General features: G+C 45.7%; 1 protein-coding gene across 1 annotated transcript in view; it reads left to right on the top strand.

The window, feature by feature from the left end:
• Nucleotides 1–22,850, top strand: part of LOC103610366 (sec1 family domain-containing protein 2-like) — a gene marked incomplete at its 5' end in the record, with an annotated part of 38,810 nt that overhangs the window by 11,717 nt on the left and 4,243 nt on the right. Inside the window, 2 exons of the mRNA XM_008594549.1 lie at nt 1,107–1,241; nt 15,837–15,956. Coding sequence (XP_008592771.1) covers nt 1,107–1,241; nt 15,837–15,956 — 255 coding nt within the window. The remainder of the gene's footprint in view (nt 1–1,106; nt 1,242–15,836; nt 15,957–22,850) is intronic.

The raw sequence follows: 22,850 nt of genomic DNA, 5'->3' as shown, positions 1-22,850 counted from the left end.
AAAATGACTGTAAGAAAAGCAATATGAAGCCAGGAATGAAGTCAGTACACTAAATATCCTTGACAATTGCTACAGGCAAGTCACATATTTGGCCAAGACAGAGAGAAATGGAGTTCAAGAGAGGATACAGCTCAACAGTGCATTATCAGAATCTGGCTTTTCCAAGGCTATAATAGATCAGGGGATGGGTTGAGGGGAGACATTCCTTCTTCTCTTGCCCTTCATGCCGCAGACTCAGTGCAATGTGTGACTGGAGCAGCAGAGGCAGCAACAGGATTGGGAGGAAAGAAGGTGGACCTGCTAATGGGAAAGGAAGACAAAGGAAGAATTGGTAGCAGAAGAACCAGGGGAAGAGATGGGAGAAACAAGCTCAGACAACACAGTGGTCAGAGAGGCAGCTGCCTCCAAACACAACCGAAACGTGGATGGCTTATTCAGGTCACAGAAAAGGAAAGCATTTAGCACCATTCATCAAACTGTAGGACTTGTTGCAAACTAACATCGCCCTAATTCTGCTGAAATTCCTATAGTGTCGTGCAGCCTCTTTTCTGCTCTGACCTCGGTCAGATTCTTTTTGGTTATCTTAGCTTCTTTTTCTGGGAAACTCATACTTGGAGTTGAGCTCTGCTGGGGAAGGAGGGATTGCTTTAGGCGTGGATATTGACAGCACATTGTAAGTAAACATTTGAGGTCCTAACAGGGGGAACATAATTTTAAGAATGCTTAGGAAAAGCTGGAGACTATCTTCATGTCTGTATCAATGATAGTATTTTGCTTTCCAGTGTACTTCATACCTAAAATTGTCACTTGAAATCTAGATAGAAAAATTAGTCATACAATGATTATAGCTCTGGTAAGAGATATTTGCTTGTAGAAGGAGGTTTGAGAAGCAGAAAATAGTGCTAGAGCCTTGGGGTGAAAGTTTATCTAAAAAACCAGTGTTGTTATATTGTGTTTTCACACACACACACACACACACACATCACAGCTATTGCTCAGTATCAAAATAAACTTGTTTTGCTTCTTTTAATACAGAAAAAGCTGTTCTCTCTCCAGACAAACCAAACAAATCCTTTTACTTACAGCACAATATTTTGTCTTTCCAGGCATCTTATAAACCATTGTTGAAGCAGATTGTGGAGGAAATATTTAATCCCGAGAGGCCAGATCCTGTTGATATTGAACACATGTCTTCAGGCCTTGCTGATCTCCTTAAAACTGGATTTAGCATGTTCATGAAGGTAAAGTACCCATGAAGAGGTAATCCTGAGTGTAATAACATTCTCTTTACTGGGCATGAAAATGCTGGCACCTCATTTACTCTGGCCAGTACTACGCAGATAACATTCAATATTTTGGCTCTTCTAAAATCTGGGGCAATATTCATTTACCTTTTGGTTATAAGCAGTCTGACTTCCAGCCTCGTACAGCTTCTTATGACCTGAGCTCTATGATCTTCTCTAATCAACATGTGCAGTATAAGTTGGAGAACATACGCTCTCCCAGATAGCATTACCAAAACCTTTTCTCCTCGTGTCTATGTTTTCACTTAACATGAAACTATTCACCAGTCTTAGTGAAAGACCTTTGCTCTTAAATGTGGAAGATAATATGTAGGATGATGAGCAACTCCGCACGGTCCTGTGAGTAGCATCACTTTTGTTTTGGTCCAGCAGATGCCCATGTAACAAGTGCCAGAATTTCTCTGGCTAATGTCTGGCATAGGTCAGAACTACTGGACAGCCCTTGAAGTGGGAATGAAAGGAGGAAAAAGTACACAAATGTGATCTATATTTAACCCACTGCAAAGTTTCTAAATTTAAAAGGATCTAAACAAGATTATAAACTGACCTCCCAGTCTATGCCAGGATTTCAGTTGTAATAACTCTTGTAAATAACAGAATGTTTTGCCAGCTTCAAAGCATCTTTGAAATCATGAATTAATCTACATAGAAGATCTGGCCTTTCAGAGTTCAATAAATGCATATTTCAGCAAAAACTGGTCCACTCCAAAAGCCAGAAGATGGACGCCAGACAATCAGACTTTAAACCAAGCAGTAACCAGCTGAAGCAGAAACGCAGGTCTCCTTCCTGCTGTTCCCAATTATCATCAATTTCGTTGCAACGCCTGGCTGGGGCATTTTTCTTCTTCTTCTTTTTTTTTTTCCTTAATAAAGCAATGCAGATCAGCTTCTTAAAAGTGTTCAGGTACTCCTGNTGCAGGTCTCCTTCCTGCTGTTCCCAATTATCATCAATTTCGTTGCAACGCCTGGCTGGGGCATTTTTCTTCTTCTTTTTTTTTTTTTTCCTTAATAAAGCAATGCAGATCAGCTTCTTAAAAGTGTTCAGGTACTCCTGAGTTGAATGTAAGTGAGCTCAGAGTTGTCCAGTGGCTCCTGTCCTGAGTAGCCCTTCATGGTGGCTTGTTTGTGCAGATATTTCCAGGTTAGACATAGTGTCCAATCTTCTCTACATGAGCACTGTCTTCCTTCAGTCACAAGCTTGGACTTACCCCTGAAAAGAGAATAAAATAACAACTGTGGACTTTTAGGTCCTGGTCAGTAATGCCCCAGGATCGCCCAATTGCCTGTGTCCTTTCCAGAGGGACTGCTGCAATTGTCATGCAGCCAGGCCCTGCACAAGGGGGTCTGGCTGAGAGTGCAAATGAAGGCTCGACCCCACCCTGCATGTGCTCTGAGAGGTGCAGTGTGGATGAGAGGAGGCCCTGACTCTGCCCTTTGTCCAGCGATGTTCCACAGAAAGAACTGTTTCTCAGCACAAGGGTTCCGTGATCAAATATGTTTGGGAAATATTGCTTCTTTATAGTCCAACATCACAGAGCCTTTAATATGCTGATGGACTCTGCATGTTCTTCCAGAAGAGAATATAGAATATATTACAGAATATAGGCAGATTGTAGGAGGACTATCCACTTAACATTGTCTGTCACTTTTTCATGAAACGGGAATATGTCACATTTTTAAATCACCCTTTTAAACTCTGCAGAGTGTTTTCTCCACCTCTTCCTGCAATCAGAAGCTCCACTCTTTAAAGCAAGCTTTGCCTAGGAAGAAGTTTGGAGCCATCCTGGGCTAGCACCGTGCTGCTGGGTTTCTCTCCATTCAAACCCCAGAGCTAGCTGGTTAGCTCAGTTGGCTAGAGCATGGTGCTGACAACACCAAGGGTTCGGATCCCTATACCAGCCAGCTACCAATAAAACAAAACAAACAAACAAACCCCCAGAGTTAGGGCTCATAGAAAAATGCTCCAACAGTTTGAGACTGATCTCAAAGGACAGTTTCCGAGGAATCGATTTAAGAAAAAGTAATTGTGTTCTCCTGGCAGCTGTCAGATCCATTCCTGGGCCTTCAGCTGGGGGGCCTCTGCTCTCAGTTGACCAAGCATCTCATCTGTCTCCAGGGGGTGCGGAGAGTCTCAGTGGGCTGGCAACAGAGCCCTCCCCACCCAGCACCCCAAGGGAGAGTCATTTTGTTTTGTTTCTAAATGAACCTCGGTGGCTAGCTCTTCTTACCATTCCTTAAAGCCAGGCAAAAAAAGCTCCCTCTGGCCCATGTGTTCAGAGTTTGAACAAAAGTGGGATAAACGTAAAGAGGAAGAACAAGTAGGGCTTTGAGGAGCTAACTGTAATTTCCCAAAGTGCTACTTCTTTGAGATGGAACAGAGGGAATCTTCCATTCTGCTTTAAGGCCCTTGGAGAGAGGAGGATGCAGGGTGAAGATGGAGTCTAACAAGGTTGTGATATTTTACCAACCTCCCCTGTCCTGTTTTCCATTGCTTCTCACTATCCAAAGTTAAACATACAGATAACCTGTGATCGGGGCCAGCCAAGCTGTTCTATCTATCCTCATACTAATCCTCATGACAATCTTAGGAGGTAGGTCTTATCATTATCCCTGTTTTACCAATGAGGAAACAGAGGCCCAGAAAGGTTAAGCAGTAAATATGAACTTCCAGAAGTCTGGGATTGGGTCTTATTCTCGTCTATTCTTAGGTGTTTTCCAAAGAGCACACAGGAAATGGTGACACCAGGATTTGTCCCCAAGTCACTTTTATTCCAAAGCCCACACTCTTAACCACATTTCTTGGCTCCAAGATGCTGCCAAGCATTTTCTTGGAAGTTACAATACATATAGTCATATGTGATTAGTTCTGGTTTTCTTCATGATTCCTCATTAGCACGAATGCTTTCCCTTTCTGTAGCTCATGGATAAAATCTATGATAGGCTGATCTATGTAGCTCATGGATAAAATCTATGATAGGCTGGTCATTGAGACAGCCAGTGTGAATGAGATCTCTCAGGGGTCATCTGCTTTTCTGGGCCATGGCCCTGGGAGAATAATTAGTGCACTACAGTTGAATTGCCTCTACACATTGTGCCTTCATTCAGTATCAACAGCCAGCAGTTATCCCTCATTTCTTTCCTGCCACTGTTGGCCTGCTCTTTGCAATAGTGGAATTCTCTGGAATCTGCTCCCTCTCCCCCTACCCCCCACTCTGTTCTCACTCAAGACCCACCAGTGCTGAGCTAGAAAGAAACAAAAAGTCAGAGCCTGATGAAATAAAGTCCACGTGGACTCCTCCCATGCTTAGGGTACTGTTACATGAATGGGAGAGTTCTAGAGCTGGAAAGGAGGCTGAGCTGCTAGTCTGTCCCTGCTCCATCTCTATACTCATAGACAGTTTCACAGACAATCGTGACTGCCTCAGGGCCACCCAGAGACAGTGTCTGGATGAGGATGAGGGTAGATGGAGAAGCCTATGGGAGTTGCGCTGGGAATAGAGCTGGCAGTTATTCCCACAGGATGTGCTGTGTGTGCCCTCGCGGCGGGTAATCGAAAGAGCATAGGAAAAGGTTGTCCAGGCCCCATGTTTCTCCTTCAGGGCTCTGTACTTTCCATACATGCTTCTGTGGCTGCACTTTTACATCATTTTGTAATTGTACACATTAGGTATCTTTCTCCGGACTGTTTTTCTTCAAATTAGTGTTTTTCTAACTGCACAGCTTGATGCATTGCACATTTATGGATCAAGATATCAACTCAATGGATTGTAATCTGCATTTTTTATTAAATAAAAAAGAATAGAACAATCTACATCAGAGTTTATTGCATATAGCAAGGTAAAACAGCACAACCCAGTTGCACATACATACAATTTAAATGTTTTTCTTATTATACTTCACAATCAAAAGAATGTGAAAGCTATGGCTGTGGGAACTGGAAGGCTGAACTAGCTCTGACTCTTTTATGCATCCTCAACACTTGGCACCTGTATAAGCCCTACATATAGATATAGCAGGCACTTGCTAAAGGTTGGGAGGGTGGTCAGAGTGGACCTGATAACAATCATTCAGAAAGCAACACTGGTTCGAGTCATTGGTCCCTCCTTCCAACTATCGCCCTTAAGCCAAAAGCTACATTTCGGTAATTTCACAGGGGACAGAAGATAGCAGCCCTATCAGTCAACTCCAGTGACCCTCAAAGGAGGCCCTGACCTACCTTTCCAGCAGCTACTCAGCAAGACAAAGCTGGTCGTTGTTTCATCATTACGTAATCCTGAAGAAGCAGCAGCCTACCCGCTCCCACCTCACCCACTGCCTCGGTGTGCGTAGGGGAGACAGAAGCCTGCCTCCACCTCTGTCAAAGAAATCTGATGCTCTCTTCTCTTTTCCACAATGGTAGGGTGGAAATCTATTTCTTCCAACTTCTTTGTCTCTCTGGAGAACAGAAGCAAAGAGGCTTCTTATTTCGTAGTGTGAGAAATTAAAGTGGCTGAGAGAAGAAATGTCCTAATGGAGTGGTCAGATAGGAGGGTAAGTGATACCAGCAGGGATCTGGGGCTTTCTTTGCTATTTAACATCTTTGTGTTTTAATTTTATTTTGTAAATAACAAACAGCTATCTCTTTTATACATTCCTTCTTCACGCCATCTAGTAGATGCTGCATAACAGCGCTCACTTCGTTCTGCCGTCTGTATTTGTAAGAGGCAGTGGAGACTAGACGTTAGACAAGGTTAGAACCCGAGCACCGTCACTTACTAGCTATGTGACCCTGGGCGTGTCACTTAACCTCTTTGTGCCTAACTTTACTCTTCTATAAAATGGGGATGACAATAGCTCCTACTTTAAAGGGCCGTCACAATAATTAAATGATGAACGTATATAAGCACTAAGAACAGTGTCTGACCAATAGTAAATGCTATATTAGTATTTGCTATTATTAGTTTTATGAGTTTGTGATCCCTGCTAGACCACGACTTTTGAGATCTCGGTATCCCTGTACTTAGCCAGTGCTCAGGCATTTGGTGCACACAGCCTAATGGTTGGGTGAACAAGTGAATTAAATAGAAGAGAATAGACACGTCACCCCCAAAGAAGTCACAAGCATTTCATATTTCACTATTGATTTGCTCTTGCCAGAAAGACATGGAGTTCTGAGTGCTCTTCCATGGGTGTACCTGTGGGAAGCCGTGTTTATAAGGCTGTGATGTGTTTTTCCAGACCCCCTTTTTCTTCTCTGGAGTCTAATTTATTGATCTCCTCAGTCTTGAGGAACATAGATGATCCCTGCTGGGACAAACAGTAGGAGGCCAGTGAAAAATCTGTACATGTACCATGGCAAGATGGTTCAAGGGGACAGAGGCCAGCAGGAGCAGACGTGGCCATCCAGAGTAAAGACACAGAAGCCCGAAACAACCCAGGCCCAGCTCCGCCGAGAGCAGTTTAGCAGTGCAGTCCCCATGTGCTGCGAGAGGACAAGGGCTTACTCCCCAGGGGCTTGCTGGGGCTCCTCAGGTGGTCTCAGCACTGTGGGGAAATGGAGGTCTCCATTCCAGACACTGGAAAGTGGCTCACAGACTCAATCTTATTTACGTACATTTCTGCAGGAAGAGAAAGTTAAGAAAAATGCCTTTGTGTCTACGATTCTCTGCTTCAGACAAACCTCATTTGCATCATACTGCAACTTGTTAAAACTACTTTCTTTGCAGTTTTTTAGCATGTTTTCCTGTAGAAATCAGATTGTCCAGAGAAGTCTTTGATCCCCACCTGTTCTGGTCATCTGTTGCTACATAAGAAGTCATCCCAGACATTGGCTTAAAATAATACTGATCATTCATTTAGCTCATGAATCTGCACTCTAGGCAGAATTCAACAGGAAGGATTTGCCTCAAAGTTGGCACATTCACATGGTCAGCACGTTGATGCTGGGCATCAGCTGGTAGCCCAGCCAGACCTGGGAGCTGGGGCCTCAGTTCCTCTCCACATGTGCCCCTCCATGTTGCCCTAACTTTGTTGCAGAATGGCAGCTGCATTCCAAAGGCAAGCATCCTGAAAAAGCAGGCCAAGTCTATTGAAGTCACATAGCATCACTTCCACAGTGATCTGTCTGTTGAGGCAGTCACAAATGCCCTCCCAGTTTCAAGCGGCAAGAACATACACTCTTCCTCTTGAAAAGAGACTAAGAACATGAGAAGCAGGAAATATTACCATGGCCACTTTTGGAAAATACAATCTGCACTCCTCAGTACATGTTTGGCTGCCCAGCCCGGCAAGGGCAGCGTTTGGCTGATCCTAGGATTTTTCCCTCCAATCTATAGGATGGAAAAATCCTTCATGCTTCTGACCTTGTTTCAAAACAAGAGAGCCCAGAAAGCTTTGATAATGAAAGGACTGCTTGCTGTTTGCCCATAATGTTTTTTAATAAGATAATCTAAAAAAAATTACTTTGTGGGTGATTAACTGAGCTGCAGAACTTTCCTCTCCTAAGTTTGCTCTGTCAAACTCTTTAAGGTAAACCAGACAAGCTGGGGAAAAAAGCAAGTATCCCACTAGATCGTTCTTCCTGCAGTTCTTAGAAAGTGTTTCAAGTCAATTTGAGACACCTCTCCATTAGAGGATAGACTTGTGGTTAGCCACATAACCCTGTCAGCTTCAAAGGGTGAAGCCCAGCAGGGACAAACAACACCGGCTGAACCTCACATTCTTCAAGCAGCCAGATCTTCTCTCCCAAATTCTTGTGCATGGAGCACCTTGAGCTCCTTAGAGGAAAGATTGATAGTGATCTAATAAATCAAAACATGCTTTACCCCTCTCACTCGAATGTTAATTTAATTTAAAACTAGCATGTCTAATAGGCAGCACTTTTAAAGTGCATTTCTGGAATTTGTGGTTTGGATTTTAGTCTCTGAAAATAATATATTTTATATCTACTCCATGTGTTTGGACCTCAACTTGTTTTGACTAAAAGACATGATTTGTCAAGATGTTTTCTCTGCTGGAATTGGCATGAGGAGGGTGGCTTTTATCTAATGAAACTGCATGAGGCCCTTTTACCTCCTTTTATGTGTGCTTTTTAAAAAGTTTGTTGTTGTTGTACCATTTTTTATGTGGCCGTGCTAAATTGGAAAAAATAAGAGATTTATGAAAAAAAGATTCAAAGAAGACCCAATGCTTGCCTCTGGGCCCATTATTTGAGTTAACGTGAGAGCTCCATTGCCTTAGGTGGCAACAGAAAAAGTCCCAGAAGAAAAGATGGAATAACCACTCAGACAGGCCCTTGAGTGTTGGTGAGGGGGTAATAGTTGAATCTCAGTTGCAATTAAGATGCTTACAAATTGTGATAACTTAAAGGATAATTTATGATGAGGACCAAGGGGTGTTGCAGAGAACCCAAGGATAACAATGCAGTGGGCCTCAAGAAGGATTGGGACTAAAAACTGGAAAGCCATCAGGAAACCACACAGTTCTGTGACCCTCACTCTGCCCAGCAATGCTGGGAACTGTGCCCAGTATATTGTAGGTGCTCAATAAATATCAGTTGAATGAATGGCTGAGTAGCTATCCCACAACTTTTGGATCTTCATAAGAGCCCAGCTTTGACTGAGCTTCATTTATCTTAGGTCATCTCACTTCCCAGGGAAGAGTCTCTAGTTGGCCCAGCCTGGGTCAGGGTCTCCTTCTGGGACCCATCAGTGGTGGCTGGGGGTAGGACTACATTGTAACTCCATGACTGCCTGGAGCCCACTCTATGACCATGTGGATAGGGGAGACTGTTGGCTTCTGGGTTGGACAGACACCTGCAGAGGCATCCACAGTAGGGGTAAAGAATGCTTTGGGATAAAGGGCAAAAACGATGGACTCTGGGTGACGTTTGATGTCGGATCCTTGGACAGTGAGAGCTGGACATGCCTTGGAGGTCATTTAGTCCAGTGCCCCATTCATATAAGAAAAACAAGACTCAGAGAGGTGAACTATTGGTGTAGCTCCGGTGTACTTCATGGCGTTTCCGACGAGAGGAAAACATGTCATAATTTGTTTATTAAATGAGTACAAGTCCTGGAATGCCTCTTTGCAACACTATTTATAACCATTGCTTATATTTTCTTCTTAATTATGCTCCATACTATGAGGTAGGGTTTGATTTTTGTCTAACATTAGCTAAATACGATCCATAAGTTCTAGTGAGATAGATTTTGGTACAAATCATTAAACAAAGCCCACAAGATTTTGGCAGTCTGTGTACTGTGTCCGACAGTGAGCAGTCATTGAGAGCCTCTTTTGTACTAGTCACTGCTGTCCATAGAGACAAACTAGACACCTAGACACCCTGCCTGCCATGGCATAGCTTATACCATGTAGCTTACAGTTTGCTAAGGAAATGGACAGAAGAACCAAGGCCTGCAGGGAGGAGGGACAAGGGGGTGGCAAACAGGGTGAGAGCACAGAGAAGGAGCGGGTGAGTCAGAAAGTCAGAGAAAGCTTTCTAGAGGAGTCGATTTGGTCAGACCAGCAGGAGTTAGATACAAAGTTATGAAATGTCATGGTACATTGGGGGATTCAGGAAGTTCCAAATGGCTGGAGCCAAGGGTGGCATGTAGAGAGTAGAAGAATACAGAGACAGAGATAAGCAGAAGCTAGATCACCAATGGCTGGGGGGTTGAAATTTGACCAAAACAATGAGAGGCCATTTTATAAAAAGTATCCTGGCAGCAGTGAGAGAGGTAGAAATGAGGGCCAGACTGGCATCAGGGCTGGGAGGGAAGGTGAAAAGGTGAGAGCCGAGTTCAAGTAGGACCGCAGGAGTGAGGGGCTGGGACGAGTGCTGGTGGCTTCCACAGGACTGGGTATTGACTGGATGTGGCAGTGAACAAGAGGAGGTGGTCTAGAGTCTTCCTCTTGGCCTGGGATGGCTGCATGGACAGTGTGAACTCTGTTTCTGATTGGGAAGCAGGAATGGAGAAGAAGGTAACTTCATTTTAGACTTGTTGAATTTACAGGCCTGTGAGACAGATTTGTAGCTCAGCAGAGCCTGGGCCAGCAGTAGCAGTGGGGCCACTGGCATGTGTGAGGCATTGAGCTGGGGCCAGGATAGGGTCACCTAGGGAAGGAGTTTGGGAGAAGAGCAGGTCCCGGAGGCCAGAGCAGTCCAGAACTCAGTGTGTAATGGAGCAAGTGGAGCAGGATGGCCCTTCAAGGAGAGTCCAGGGAGAGAAAGTAAGAGGGCTTAGAAAGCAGAGAAGTTTCAGGAAAGAGGAGAGCACCAACTGCAGCAGATGCAGCAGGGGTCAGGCTGAACAACAGAGTGTCTCTGGCAGCATGGAGCCTTGTGCAATGTGATTGAGTGAGTGAATCCCAAAGGAACTGGTAATCGCGTAATGTTTCTGAACAACTAAAAGCACAGCATTTTAAGAGATGAAAGCTAGTGAAAATGCTTTTAGTTTGAAGAATTTGTTTATAATGGCGATGTGTGGAATGCAAGGTAGAACTGTTGCAGTTCTGCAGTGAGATAGACTTAGATTTCAATCTCAACCTGCAACTTCCTGGTTCAGTGACTTTGGACAAGTTATTTCACCTTTGTAAGCCTCAGTGTCACAATCTGTAAAATGGGGCTTCTCCTACTTCACACATTCCAAGGATGGCATAAAGTAATGCTTGCCTCTCCCCTGCTTTATTCTCTTCCACAGCACTTACCACCGTCCTTCCTTACCAGTTTACTTACTATTTTATTTATTGTCATTCTCCGCCAACTAAAATATAAGCTCTGAGACAGCAGAGACTCTTCTCTGGTTCACTGCTCAATTCCTGATGCCTAGAGCAGCATCTGGCCCATAGAAGTTGCTCGGTAGATATTTGTTGAATGGACAAATAAATGAATAAAACTAAGACATGAAGTGTTCGGAGGCTGTGTGAAACGCTATTATTAATTCCTGTTGGGAGAAAAGCTGTTACCAAAGACCATTGTCCAAGTCAGTATAGGTGTTTGCAGTGCCTGGTGCTCTTTAAGGCCAAGCCGCCTGTTGCACTTTCTCCCTGATACAAGGCCCTGCCCACTGTTGGAGAATGGGGGACCTGACCTTTGCGTGTTCTAGGGACAAGTGAATCACAGATGAAGAGGAACTGGGTGAAAGAGAAGTAAATAACGTGGAAGAAGAATTGGCGACAGGATTCCCAGAACTCCTGGAGAGCTCCATAGAAGCCAGAAGCAGCAGAAATCCTTCTCTTGACAACCCCAGTGATAGGAGTCAGTCAGGACATCAAAGAGCTCTCCCAGGGGCCCACACATGCAGAGAGGGTCCAGGCAGCCTCTGCTGCAAAGGCTGGGATGGGATGGTAGAACAAAACTGTATTCTCTGACCAGAACTGATGTGTTAAAATCACAGCCAGCAAAGGTTTAGAAAATGAAAAAAAATGAAAAGTTAACTTGCTTTATTAATCTGTGCATTTACAATGGCAATAATGATGCTTAAACCTTTCATCTTCAAAGTGCCTTCTACCACGAAGTGATGTACAAACGGGGCTCAGCCACACATGATAAGGAATGTGTTATTCTGATGAACAGGACTGAAAGGACTCCACTTCCCACCACCCTGCTGACTTGACACGCTCTAAAAGGAAAGTCTGGTATCAAAACCTAAATCTAAACAGAAATAAATCTAAACAAAATAGCAAACACCAACATGCATTAATTGGACCCATTTATTTGTACCAAAACCAACATTCTCTCCACTCCTCGTCCTCAGGGTATTGCTCTTGTTATTGCAGTTCATTTCTTTCTTTCTTTTTCTCTTTTCATCTTTCAATATGTCCTTCCAAGATTCTCACAATGTACTTCAGATTCCAGACTCTCTTATGGAAAACATATGTCCTTGGAAATATATTGTACCACATTGAAGTTCTGGGGCCAGTTGTATTTCTGTCCCAGGATTAAGTAAGGAACAACAATTGTTTGTAGGGCTGGAAGGAACCTCGGGGTTAGTTACTCAGCCAAAAGAACCACACGGAAAGCAAAGGGAGAATTTCTAAAAGATCTCTAAGAGAAGAAGGCCATATCCTGCTAACCTGTGCCCCTGGTTTATTCATTCATTTATCTGTTTTATTCATGTGACATTTACTGAAGGTTTACCATGTGCTAGGTACTATGCTCAGCACCGAAAATACCAAGATCAGTATGCTCAGTCCCTGCCCTCCAGAAGCTTCCAGTCTGAGAGAGGAGACAGGCCGTTCTATCAGGGCAGCAGTCCAATTTAACAAGGCCATGACAAAGGAGCCTGTCAGATCCCATCGTGGGGCAGCAGTGCGGGGATGGCTAGGAAGACCTGCTCAGAGGAGGGAATGCTTTTAAAGGAGAATAGGAGGGAGGGAGATAAAGAGGAAGGTGAGGGTACTTTACACAGAGGAAACTATAAATGCTACATAAAACAATATGACATAGATGATGCTGAAACTAATAACTGGAATGTCATGGGCATTCACAGTGGCCAAAATCCACTGGTGTGGTCCCTACCAGTGCATATGGGCTACAGATCTTTCCTACAGTATGGAAAATCTCCAGGAAATATAGTTGAGTGAAAAAAATCAAAGTACAATGTAGAGTGTTAGAAGTCAAGATGGTTGTTACCTTAAGGAGATCGTGAGAGGAGGGGGCAAGAGAGGGTGCCAGAGTGCTAGGTTTCTGTTTCTTGATCAGGGAGCTGGTCACACAGGTTTGTTTTATTTGTAAAAATAAATCAAGTTGTACATGTATGAAAAGTGCACTTTTCAGTGCCTATATTCAAAAACATGTCATATGTTTAACAAAATGTTCAAAAAAGCAAAAAACCATGAATTCAAGCATGGCACAAGTCACTGTGAATGGCTCCAGCAAATAGCATATGTGGAGATGAAAATAGAGATGTAGACCAAAGCCACATTATGAGAGCCTTGTATACTGAATTGAAAGTTTGGCCTTTGTCCTCCGAGCTTTGAGACTCTATGCGGAGAGTCTGAGCAGGTAATGGAGCTGAGGGGTGTTGAAGAGTGTCACCTCCAGAGTTTGGCCCCTGGCTCCACAATTTAGTTACTGTGTGCAAACTTCAATCTCTTCATCTGAAAAACATACTAATAATTGTGATTGCCTTCAAAGATATTTTGAGAATTAAATAAGATAGTGTACAAAAAATATTTAGCATAGTACTCACTATATTCAATAATAAATACTTGTATTTTAGAAAGCTTACTAGGCAGAATGAGAACAGGTGGAGATGGCCGGACCCAGGACAGGGAGACAGATCAAAAGTCTACAGCAATAACGCAGTGAAGAAGTAATGGGCAGGGGGAATTGAAGGGGTATCAGTAACTCTGAGGGGCAGAGTTAATAGGACTTGATCTGGGAGATGAAAGAGACAGCAAAGTCTAAGGTGACACGCATATGTCTGGCTCAGCTGACTGTGAAGGTGGCGATGCTGTCAGAAATTCAAGAGACGGAATAGATTTGGGGGGAAGATCATGCATCTAATTTGAAACCTTTTGAGTTTAGGAATCCTGGGAGACATCCAAGTGGTGAGGTCCGCAGGAGCTCAATAGAGGTGTTTGTCTAAAGACATAGATTGGGAAGCATATCAAAGACTGCTGAGGGCATATGAGAAGATGAGGTCCTTCAGGGCTGGGGTGCTGAGTGAGAAGAGCAACAGCGGAGCCCTAGGTAACAGGCGTGTGAGGGAGGGCCAAGAAAGGGACCTATGAAGGCGTCTGAGAAGAAAGAAAGGTAGAAGAAACAACCAAGAGAGTGTCATCGTGGTAGCCAAGAAGCGTGTCATCAACTGTGACAAATGCCACCAAAACATCTGGTTAGATGAAGACAAAGAAGTGACTATTGACTTTCAATAAGGCAGCCAATGGTGACATTGGGGAGAGCAATTCCAGGGGAATAACGGGACCACAGCAGGGTTGCTGTGGATTGGAAGAAGGCAGACAGCACGTGCAGTCAAGGGGAAGGAGAGACACAGTGCAGGATGTTGGGGGGGGACCAGGAGTCCGGGCTCTTTTTCTAAAGTTGAAGGAGTCTTGTAACTTTTTCTGGAATTCACCATCTCCCACTCTGAAAACCTTTAGATCTTCTCCCCACCCTCTCTGTCCTCTGTCTTTCCTCCCTTCATCCTTCCTTCCTTCTTTCCTTCCTTCCTCCCTCCCTTCCCACTGTGCATTTCCTCTCCAGAATCCAAGGAGTAACATATAACTTGGAACACTTAATGTATTATGCTTTTAAGTGCTTTTAAAATAAGATGTTGAGAAGTGGGTATATTCAGGCAAGGGAGCCAGAACCCAGCTGAGAGAGGAGACAGGTCAGGTCTGAGAAGAAGGGCTCCCTCTGGGCCAGCTGCCCTACCCTGCTGCTCTTAGGACTGTCCGTGGCCCACGATGGCTCGTGCCTTAGTGAGTGTGAGGGAACACATTCATCCTTTGCCCCTCTCCTTGCTGGGGGTGAAGCCTTTTCTCCCACTTTCTGGCTTCAGCGGCCCTGCGGGCAGCTGGCAGCAGCCTTCCTGCTCCGACTCTATGTGGCCATGTCCTGGCTGGGCCTCCAGCTGCTGCACCCAGCTGGTGATTGCTTGTCTCCTGAACTTGGCTTGCACCATTTCTCCTCTGGCTTCCAGATAGGGCTCAAAACATACTGTCTGCAGGACCCCTCTTGTCCCTGTAAGTGTCCCCATCACTGTTTATTGGTCATTTTGCATTTCCTGAGAGGCTACTGCAAGTCACTCTCATATTAGTATAAATAATAACACTTTGCCTCACTGGTGATAAGGAGTCAGGAGGAATTTACCACAGTGTCTAGTGTAGGTTCCATACAGCGTCAGTCCCCATCGAAGGGTGGCTCAGAGAAGCTAAGGGCTTTACATCTGTGCTAGACCATAAGCTCCTTTAGCAAGGGGGGTGGGGGGGCTTGTCTCTTACATCTTTTCACACCCCTCCACCACGTCCTGCCTAGAGCTTTAACTAGTCATTAATTCTACACACATTTATTGATTTATGAACACCTAGTGTGTGCCAGGAATGGCGCTAGGTAAGCTGGGAATTCAGCAGTGAACCAGGCAGACGAGGTCCCTACCCTCGTGGAGGAGACAGCCAACAAGGAAATGAATACGATAACCACAGGCTGTGGAAACGCTTTGAAGGAATTGAACAGAGCCATGCAGCAAAGAAGGGGACACGTTTATGCTGAGACCTGAAGAACAACACGGAAGGAATAAGTTGTCCCTTAGCCTTCTCTTCTTGTTTAGTAGCTCCTGCTCCTTTAACTTTTCTTTCAATAAAATCTTTATTTAAAAAGATATAATAACGTGACATGTTATGCATTTTCCAGGTTAATGAGTTCACAAACCACCAGCACGTCTGTTCACTAATAAATCATAATCTCTCTCAGGGTTGTTTCTTTCACCTGCTTTATGAGGGTGGCAGCCTGGGCCCCCGTGGAGGTGGAATGAAGGCTGCGCCCAGCTGCACAGCGCCCTGCGCCAGCCCCATATGTCCTGACGCTGGTGGTGTTTTGTTTTGCAGGTGAGCCGGCCTCATCCCAACGACCACCCCCTCCTGATCCTCTTTGTGGTAGGTGGGATCACGGTCTCCGAAGCCAAAATGGTCAAGGACCTTGTGGCATCCCTGAAGCCAGGAACCCAGGTACTAAGTCCTCAGTGATATGAACAGGAGTCCAGAGGCAGGAGTGGGAAGGGCGGGCGAGGGCCCTTCACTCAGGGGTGTCCGTGCTCCTCTCCCGGCCGGCCTCCCCTTCTCCATCCTGGCTTTCTTCTCTCCACCTGTTGCTGCCAGTGGTGTCACATTCTCCTTCTTCAGTCAGACCCAGCCAGCACCCCTGCAGTGCCTTTGTTCCTGTGGTAGAGGACTGGATCATTTCGGTGAAGTCCATCAGGACAGGTTAAATTCACCAAGCAAATGAGCTCTGAATGGAAACTGCTATTTGCAAAATATACTGCTCTCCAAGTGGGTGCGGTGGGAGTGGGGGGGCGAGGGGGGAGAGCTCTGCTTTTGGGTCCTTTCCTACTTCTGGGCTTCAAGGGCTAAGATGCTATTATCCCTGTCTTTGATTCCTTAAGGGCATATATTCTCTGGTGTCCAGTCAGTGCTTAATTACTCAAAAGTTTTCACTGCCTTCCAGGCTCCAGTTAATTGAAGGTGACTCCATGGATCTCCTCCCAACTATGGCAGTTAGAGGACAGGGCTGGAGGAGTTTGGAAAGGAGCATTGTCAAGACAATGACTGGTGTACTAGCTCTATCCTCTATACCTCCTGCCAGGTCCCATCCCATTCCCCAAACAAGAAATCGACCCTGTGGCCCAGTGGTTAAGAACACAGACATTTTGATTTTGTAAGCCTGAGTTCCAGACCTACCTCTGCCTTTGACTAGCCAGGTGATCCAGGAGAGAAAAGTTTTCTTTTAGGAAACTTTAGTTTTCTAATTTAGGAAACGTAACCAAGGTGGCTGTGAATCTTAAATCAAACAAGGTTTGAGAACATTCTTCTTAGCACAGTGCCTGGCTCATAACCCCCAATAAATGGTGGCTACAGTTATTATCAGCAGTTTTTGAGCAGTCGCTGCCCTGCTCTGTGGGAGGGTTTGAGGCTCATAGCATGAGGCAGCAGGAGCCCAAGGACAGAAAGAACCTTTGGGAACAGGAGAGCCCCTGCCTCTGGAAGCTCTGATCTGGCCAGCGAAGCAGAGCGTATAATTCAGTTAGATTTTAAATCCTTGCCTTAATGGGTTCCCCAAAACAGACCCTGAGACAGAGACATGAGAGCAGATAGTTACTTGGCAGATGATCCCAAGAAACAAAAGTGAGGGAATCAGAAAAGAGAGACAGCAAGGGGAGAAAAGGCAGAAAAGGGTGCACTGGTGAGGTGATCACTTCTGTGGGCAACTGAGGCTCAGTCTGGTCTTCCTGGGGGCCCCTGAGGAGCCAGGTATTGCATGCCTCAGAATTGTCATGCCAGAGGACAGGGAGTCTGGGACATCTTTCCCTTGTGGCTCATCCCCCTGGTTGAGACTTGCCTCTGGGGACATTATCTTCCCAGCACTTGGAAGTAGACCTTTGTGCCACCTCTGCGTGCAGCTGAGCAGCTTGTGGTTTGCAGAAAGCAAAACAGAGAAGCAGTGCTTCAGGTGGGACGCTGGCTATCGCATGGGACTGTCCCCCACAGCTGCACAGAAACCAGGTGGGTGGAGGGCGGTGGATTCCAGCCCAGTCCTGGCTGCCTGAGTGGTGCTGTTGCCCTTGTCCCCCACCTCCACACTGCTGTACATGTTGTCGCAGCCAGCCACAGGAGCCCCCGTTCTCACCTTCTCCTCCAGGCCCTTCCCGCATCCCTTCTGGTATCTGGAATCCATACTGTGCATGCAGCACTGGACTGCTTGCTGACTGCTTCATAACTGCTGGCCTGGTCTCCTCAACAGAACAGGAATTCCTTCGGGACAAAGACTAGGGCTTCCCAACATGGCAGAAACTCAGTAAACCTTGCGGTGTGATGGATTTATTGATTCCAAGAGAACTGGCTTGGTGGGGCAGTCTGTGTTGTTAGAGTGGCTGGGCTACCAGGCTAATTCGAGAAGGCCCAGTGTCCGTTAGTCTCCACACACTCAGCTGAGGAAGGGGACCTGGGTGTCTAGAGAGCTACAGCAAGTTCTTGAGCAGGGAGTGACCTGTCATTGGCTATGACTATTTCTGCTGTTCCTATCACCTGTTATGGTCATAGCTGGGAAATTTCTGATAAATCGGTAAATTCTGCCTCATTTAACACTCTGTCAGCAGTGTTAAGGATCTGTTTAATTAATGAATGCTTGCCTTTTTGAGCAACACTTTTTTTTATCAGAAAAAATACCTCTCACTGCCCCTAACATCATGAACCAAATACTTAGCTCTTCAGAACAGTTATGCATTGTAACAGCCTGACAGACATGTTAATCCTCACTCAAAAAGGATAAAATGCTGACGTTTTCAAAGCCCTGTGACCTGAGTTTGACAACAGAGACCCAGAATCTGCAGTGGCTTTGCTGCAATCTGACCCTGTGCTCAGTCATCTGCAGAGAGAGCTTCTCAAAGAATTTTGGGCTTAAGGAGCAGTCCTGACTACTTGTCCTTCGTGCAAAAAGCTCCCCTGAAGAGTTAACAGGCCCTAGGAAGATTCCAAAGGCAGCAAGGAAAACAGGAGGTGTTATTTATCAGTGTCCTTCACCTCCAAGTTTCTGAAAGTAGGTGGATTACCTGGATGTTTACTGGAGTCACACCTGCTGAGGGGGATCTCCCTTTCTTAGACCTCAACAGACACACAGCTGCCCTGGCCTGGCAGTTAACTCTGCATATCTCAGCTTCCTGCTTTTAGAAGTTTAGTGGAAATCAAGCTTTCCTGTCCGAGCCATCCATGAAATGACCTGCTGACTCATGCCATTACCTGCTTAGTCTCGCTGTTGGAGAACACATGTGACCTAATTGAAGGGGAGAGATTCTGCGAAATCTATGCACCAAGAGACCATCAAAGTCTCATCTGGCAACCAGGAGAGTACTCTGACTTGATCATCAGTGTAAACAGCAATGACATATGTTGCTAATACTCCCATCCAGCCTGTACTTAACCGTCTCCGGGAGTGAGACTCTGCCCCTCCCACTGCAGCCTGCTCGAGTCATGGCGGGCTTCACTCTCAGGTCTGTCTGCTCTCTAGGAAGCCCAAATCTGCCTCCTCAGAGATCTCGCTCATCAGTGCCAGTTCTAGCTCTTGGTCCACACAGAACTTAAAAGCAAACAAGGCTCATCCCTCCTCCACATGGCAGTTCTGCAGACATGCAGAGAGCTCTCGTGTCTTCCCTAGGTCTTCTCTTCCTTAAACTGATTATCTTCAGTTCCTATGGCTGCTCCATTCCCACCCTGTGATGTGGATTTGAGTCCCCTAGAGATTGTGGTGGCCCTCTCAGCCCGTTTGTCTCCCTCTCTCACACTCAGTTGGAACAGAAAGCCATACCCTTGGTGTGGACCAGTCAGTGTGGAGGAGATTGGGGCCACCTTCTCCACATCCTTACCATGGCCTGCAAGGCCCCATGCTGACCCCTACCTACCTTTATGGCTTCTCTTCCTCCCACTCATCTATTGCTTCTTCCCCCGGCCTTTGCACTTTTTGACTGTTGTACCCCAGCACCTCAAACAGGGTCTGCCCCTTGGTGGGTGTTCACAAATGTTCATTGGATGTCCAGTACTGAACCCAGAAACTTTACTTGCATTATTGCAGTCACACAAATGACACCTATTGATTCATACTGAGATTATGGACAGGGGAAACCACTTTGTCCTTTTATCTATTGCTGTTAGAACAACCAATCATCTCTATTAAATTGGATTAACTGATCATTCAACAAACATTTACTGAGCATCTGTTCTGTGCCAAGCACTATTCTTTGTGCTGAGGACAGAGCAGTGGGCAAGCTAGACATGTTCCTTCTTTCATGGAACTTACATTCTACCAGGGAGTGATTGACAATAAACACGGAAACCCCAGCTCATGATAAGTGTACACAGGAAAGAGAGAGATGCTGTGGTGGGAAGAACCAGAAGGAAGAGCTTCCTTTAGAAGGCACAAGCTCCTCATGGAGGAGAAGACTTTGGACCTGAGATTTGAAATGCATTCAGGGATCAGCTATTCAGAGGAAACTGATAGAATTGTTTGAGGTACTTCCAGAAATGAACTATCTTCTACAAAAAGTGACAAGGATAGCATGAAACACAGGAAACCAGAAACCATATTCCCACCTGCTAGTCCCTAGGTCTCTTATCCTCTGAAATGGGCATGTTTGCTCTGCTCTCACTGCCCGTGGTTGTTAGAAGATGTGCTGAAGGGAGAACACGGGCAAGCTGGAGAATGCCCTTTCCTGACTACAAAGACGGCGTCAGGGAGGACAGCTCCCCCACCCCACACAACCACAAGCACAGTGCGGGAGACTTTCCAGGCTTCCCCTCCCGCTGACACACGTATGCCCAACGCTAGGCTCTGTCTCCTCGTTCACTTGCTGCTGGTGTGTGGCTCCATGGCCAGCTGACCCCTGTAGCTGGGTGGTGGCCGAGAGGCCATCAGAAGCCTATGATTGGGAGCAGAAAATAACAGGGAGGAACCCTCCCAGAAAATACAGGGAAAGGCCAGCTCGGGAAGAAGAGGAGGGCCAAGCGGGCACACTGGGTCTGCATCTGCTGCTGTTCATAGATGGGCACATGCGTGCTGCCCACCCACACTTTCACGTAGTTCTGCATTTCTGGAGTTGAATATTTAGTAAGAACATTTTTTTTTAAAAGGAGTCGATCCAGAAATATGCTCATACACATATAGTTTTGCACGCAACTTTAGTAGTTCAAGGATACCTAAATCCTGGCTCTAAAACCTGCCTCCAGGTTATTCTAGAATTGATGGGAAACCCCAGGGAAAAGAGTCGAGTGACCTTAACAAAAAAAGACAACAGAAGAGACAAAAGTGAAAAGATGATCTGAAATCTCACACTTCCAGTTCTGCAGGAGAGCCTTATAAGCACAGCACCCCAACCTCAGGCAATGTGAGAGGTTCTTGAGGAGTGTTCCAGTAAGGCCAGTCCACTGTCCCACTGGTTTAACCATGCCAGCCTTTTATGTTTAACACAGGTGTGTGAGTGTGCCCATGGGACACGTGAGCAAGTGGGGGTGGATAGTGCCTCAGATATGATACGTGCTCAAAGAACAGTTCTACAAATGGATGAATATGCATATTGGTACCTGTGCATATGTGGGCTACTTATGGGAAGACTCTCCCAAGTTTAAAAGAAAAAGGGAGAAAAAAATTTACTCCCTGCCCCTTTTGATTCTGCATGTTGGAAATCAGAGAGCTGGAATCTAAATCCCAGGCTTCCCCACTTCCTCTGTGTTCAGCAGATGTAGAACAGGAAGATGCTGGCACCTACGAATTACAGCAGTGGCCTGGGGAAGTGGAAAGCCAGTGGGCTGGGTCCCTCCCAGGCTGGGATGCTTGTGCAGAGTCAGGGCAGGCCTGAGAACAGAGACTGAACAGTCCCCCTCCAGCTGGAGGAGAGCGCCAGCCTGGGGCTCTGAAGCTGCTGTCAACTTGGTGCATGGCTCTTGGGAACCCTGGTGTCCTCCGCCACATCTCAGTCAGCCAGCATATGTCTTTGATGTCAGATTTCTGCTTTGTCCCAGAGGCCTGTTTTTGACAGCTGAGCAACATCTTCAAATACTCCAGCACAGAGCAGCGTACAGTTAGCAACATTTGGTGACACCTAAATCACAGTTACTCTGCAGCAGAATTCAGGCTGTTTGAAAAAATTTTTAGTCTCCCTTAAATACCCTGTTTCTCATGTTTGGGTGTAAAATCTATCTACAGTCAAGCCAAGACTCTCCTCACCAGTTGTTCCTGTGGGAGGTGTTCTGGACTGCAGTGGCAGCGGATGTGTATGGTGGGTGGGCTGCGCTGTGGGCACCACTGGGTATCCTGGGCAGCACGCTGCACACCTCTGGCTTGAGCAGGAGGCTCATCAGCACTGCAGGGCTGCACTTGGCTGGTGGTGGGTAAAGGTGGGGTGGCTAAGAGCTGAAGGGTCGGGATTCTAGTCAGCTGACACCTGAAGGACATCCAGGCCGAGCTGGGGAGAAGGAAAAAGCAACCAAAAAAGAATGAGGAGGAGAGAGAGGGAGAGAAAGGAAAAGAAAGGATGAAGACACTGAAAAGTGGAGTGAGAGGAACAGAAAACGCAGAGCAGAGGGGTGTCTGGTAGGCGAGGACTGAATACTATCTGTGGGAATCTTCATCAGTGCCCTCAGCAGCCTGAGAAAAGGCCACTTCTCTGAAAGGGATTCTCTAATGCTTAATTAGCCTACATCACATGTTTGATGACTGTCTTTTAAAAATTTGAATTTCTTATCTGATAGGCCAATTTCAGACTCTTCTGAGCATTTTCTTTTTCATTTTTGAGTGTCTTTTTATCCCATTTGAGGCCTGATTTTTTAGTATTTTAGGGACTATTTTAGCCAAATAATGCAGAAATGTCCATATTAGTTGAATGAGCTAAAAAATTCTGAAAATGCTCAAAAGCAGTCTGAATACTGAAAGATGCCTAAGCTGTAAAAATACCTAAGGATCACAACTATTATACAGTACATGAAATGTTAGCAGTGTGATCCTGCTTGATCTTCAAAATAGGAACTTTAGACAAGTTTTTTGTTGAATTGATATGAAACAAACTTACCCAGAGCTATTTGACCATCTTTTACTAGAGCCTCCCTGACTGGAAATTTTGCTCTGATCATTGCCCAACTCCCTGCCTCCTTCAGCATCTTGTTTTAGTTCATTCATTCAATCATTCACTAACTCACCAAGTCAGGGAACTGCTATGGATCAGCCTTAGGTAAGGAAACAGGGAATACGGTGAGATACAGACAGCCATGGGGACACACTCAGTCATGGGAAGGGGTAGCCTGGGAAGGGGTAGCCTGGGAAGGCTTTCTGGAGGTGGTGAGGCCCGAGCAGATTGCTGAAGG

This window comes from Galeopterus variegatus, unplaced genomic scaffold (assembly GCF_000696425.1).
Source record: "Galeopterus variegatus unplaced genomic scaffold, G_variegatus-3.0.2 Scaffold11020, whole genome shotgun sequence".
In the NCBI taxonomy this organism is placed as follows: domain Eukaryota; kingdom Metazoa; phylum Chordata; class Mammalia; order Dermoptera; family Cynocephalidae; genus Galeopterus; species Galeopterus variegatus.
This window is presented reverse-complemented; position numbering and strand designations above follow the sequence as displayed.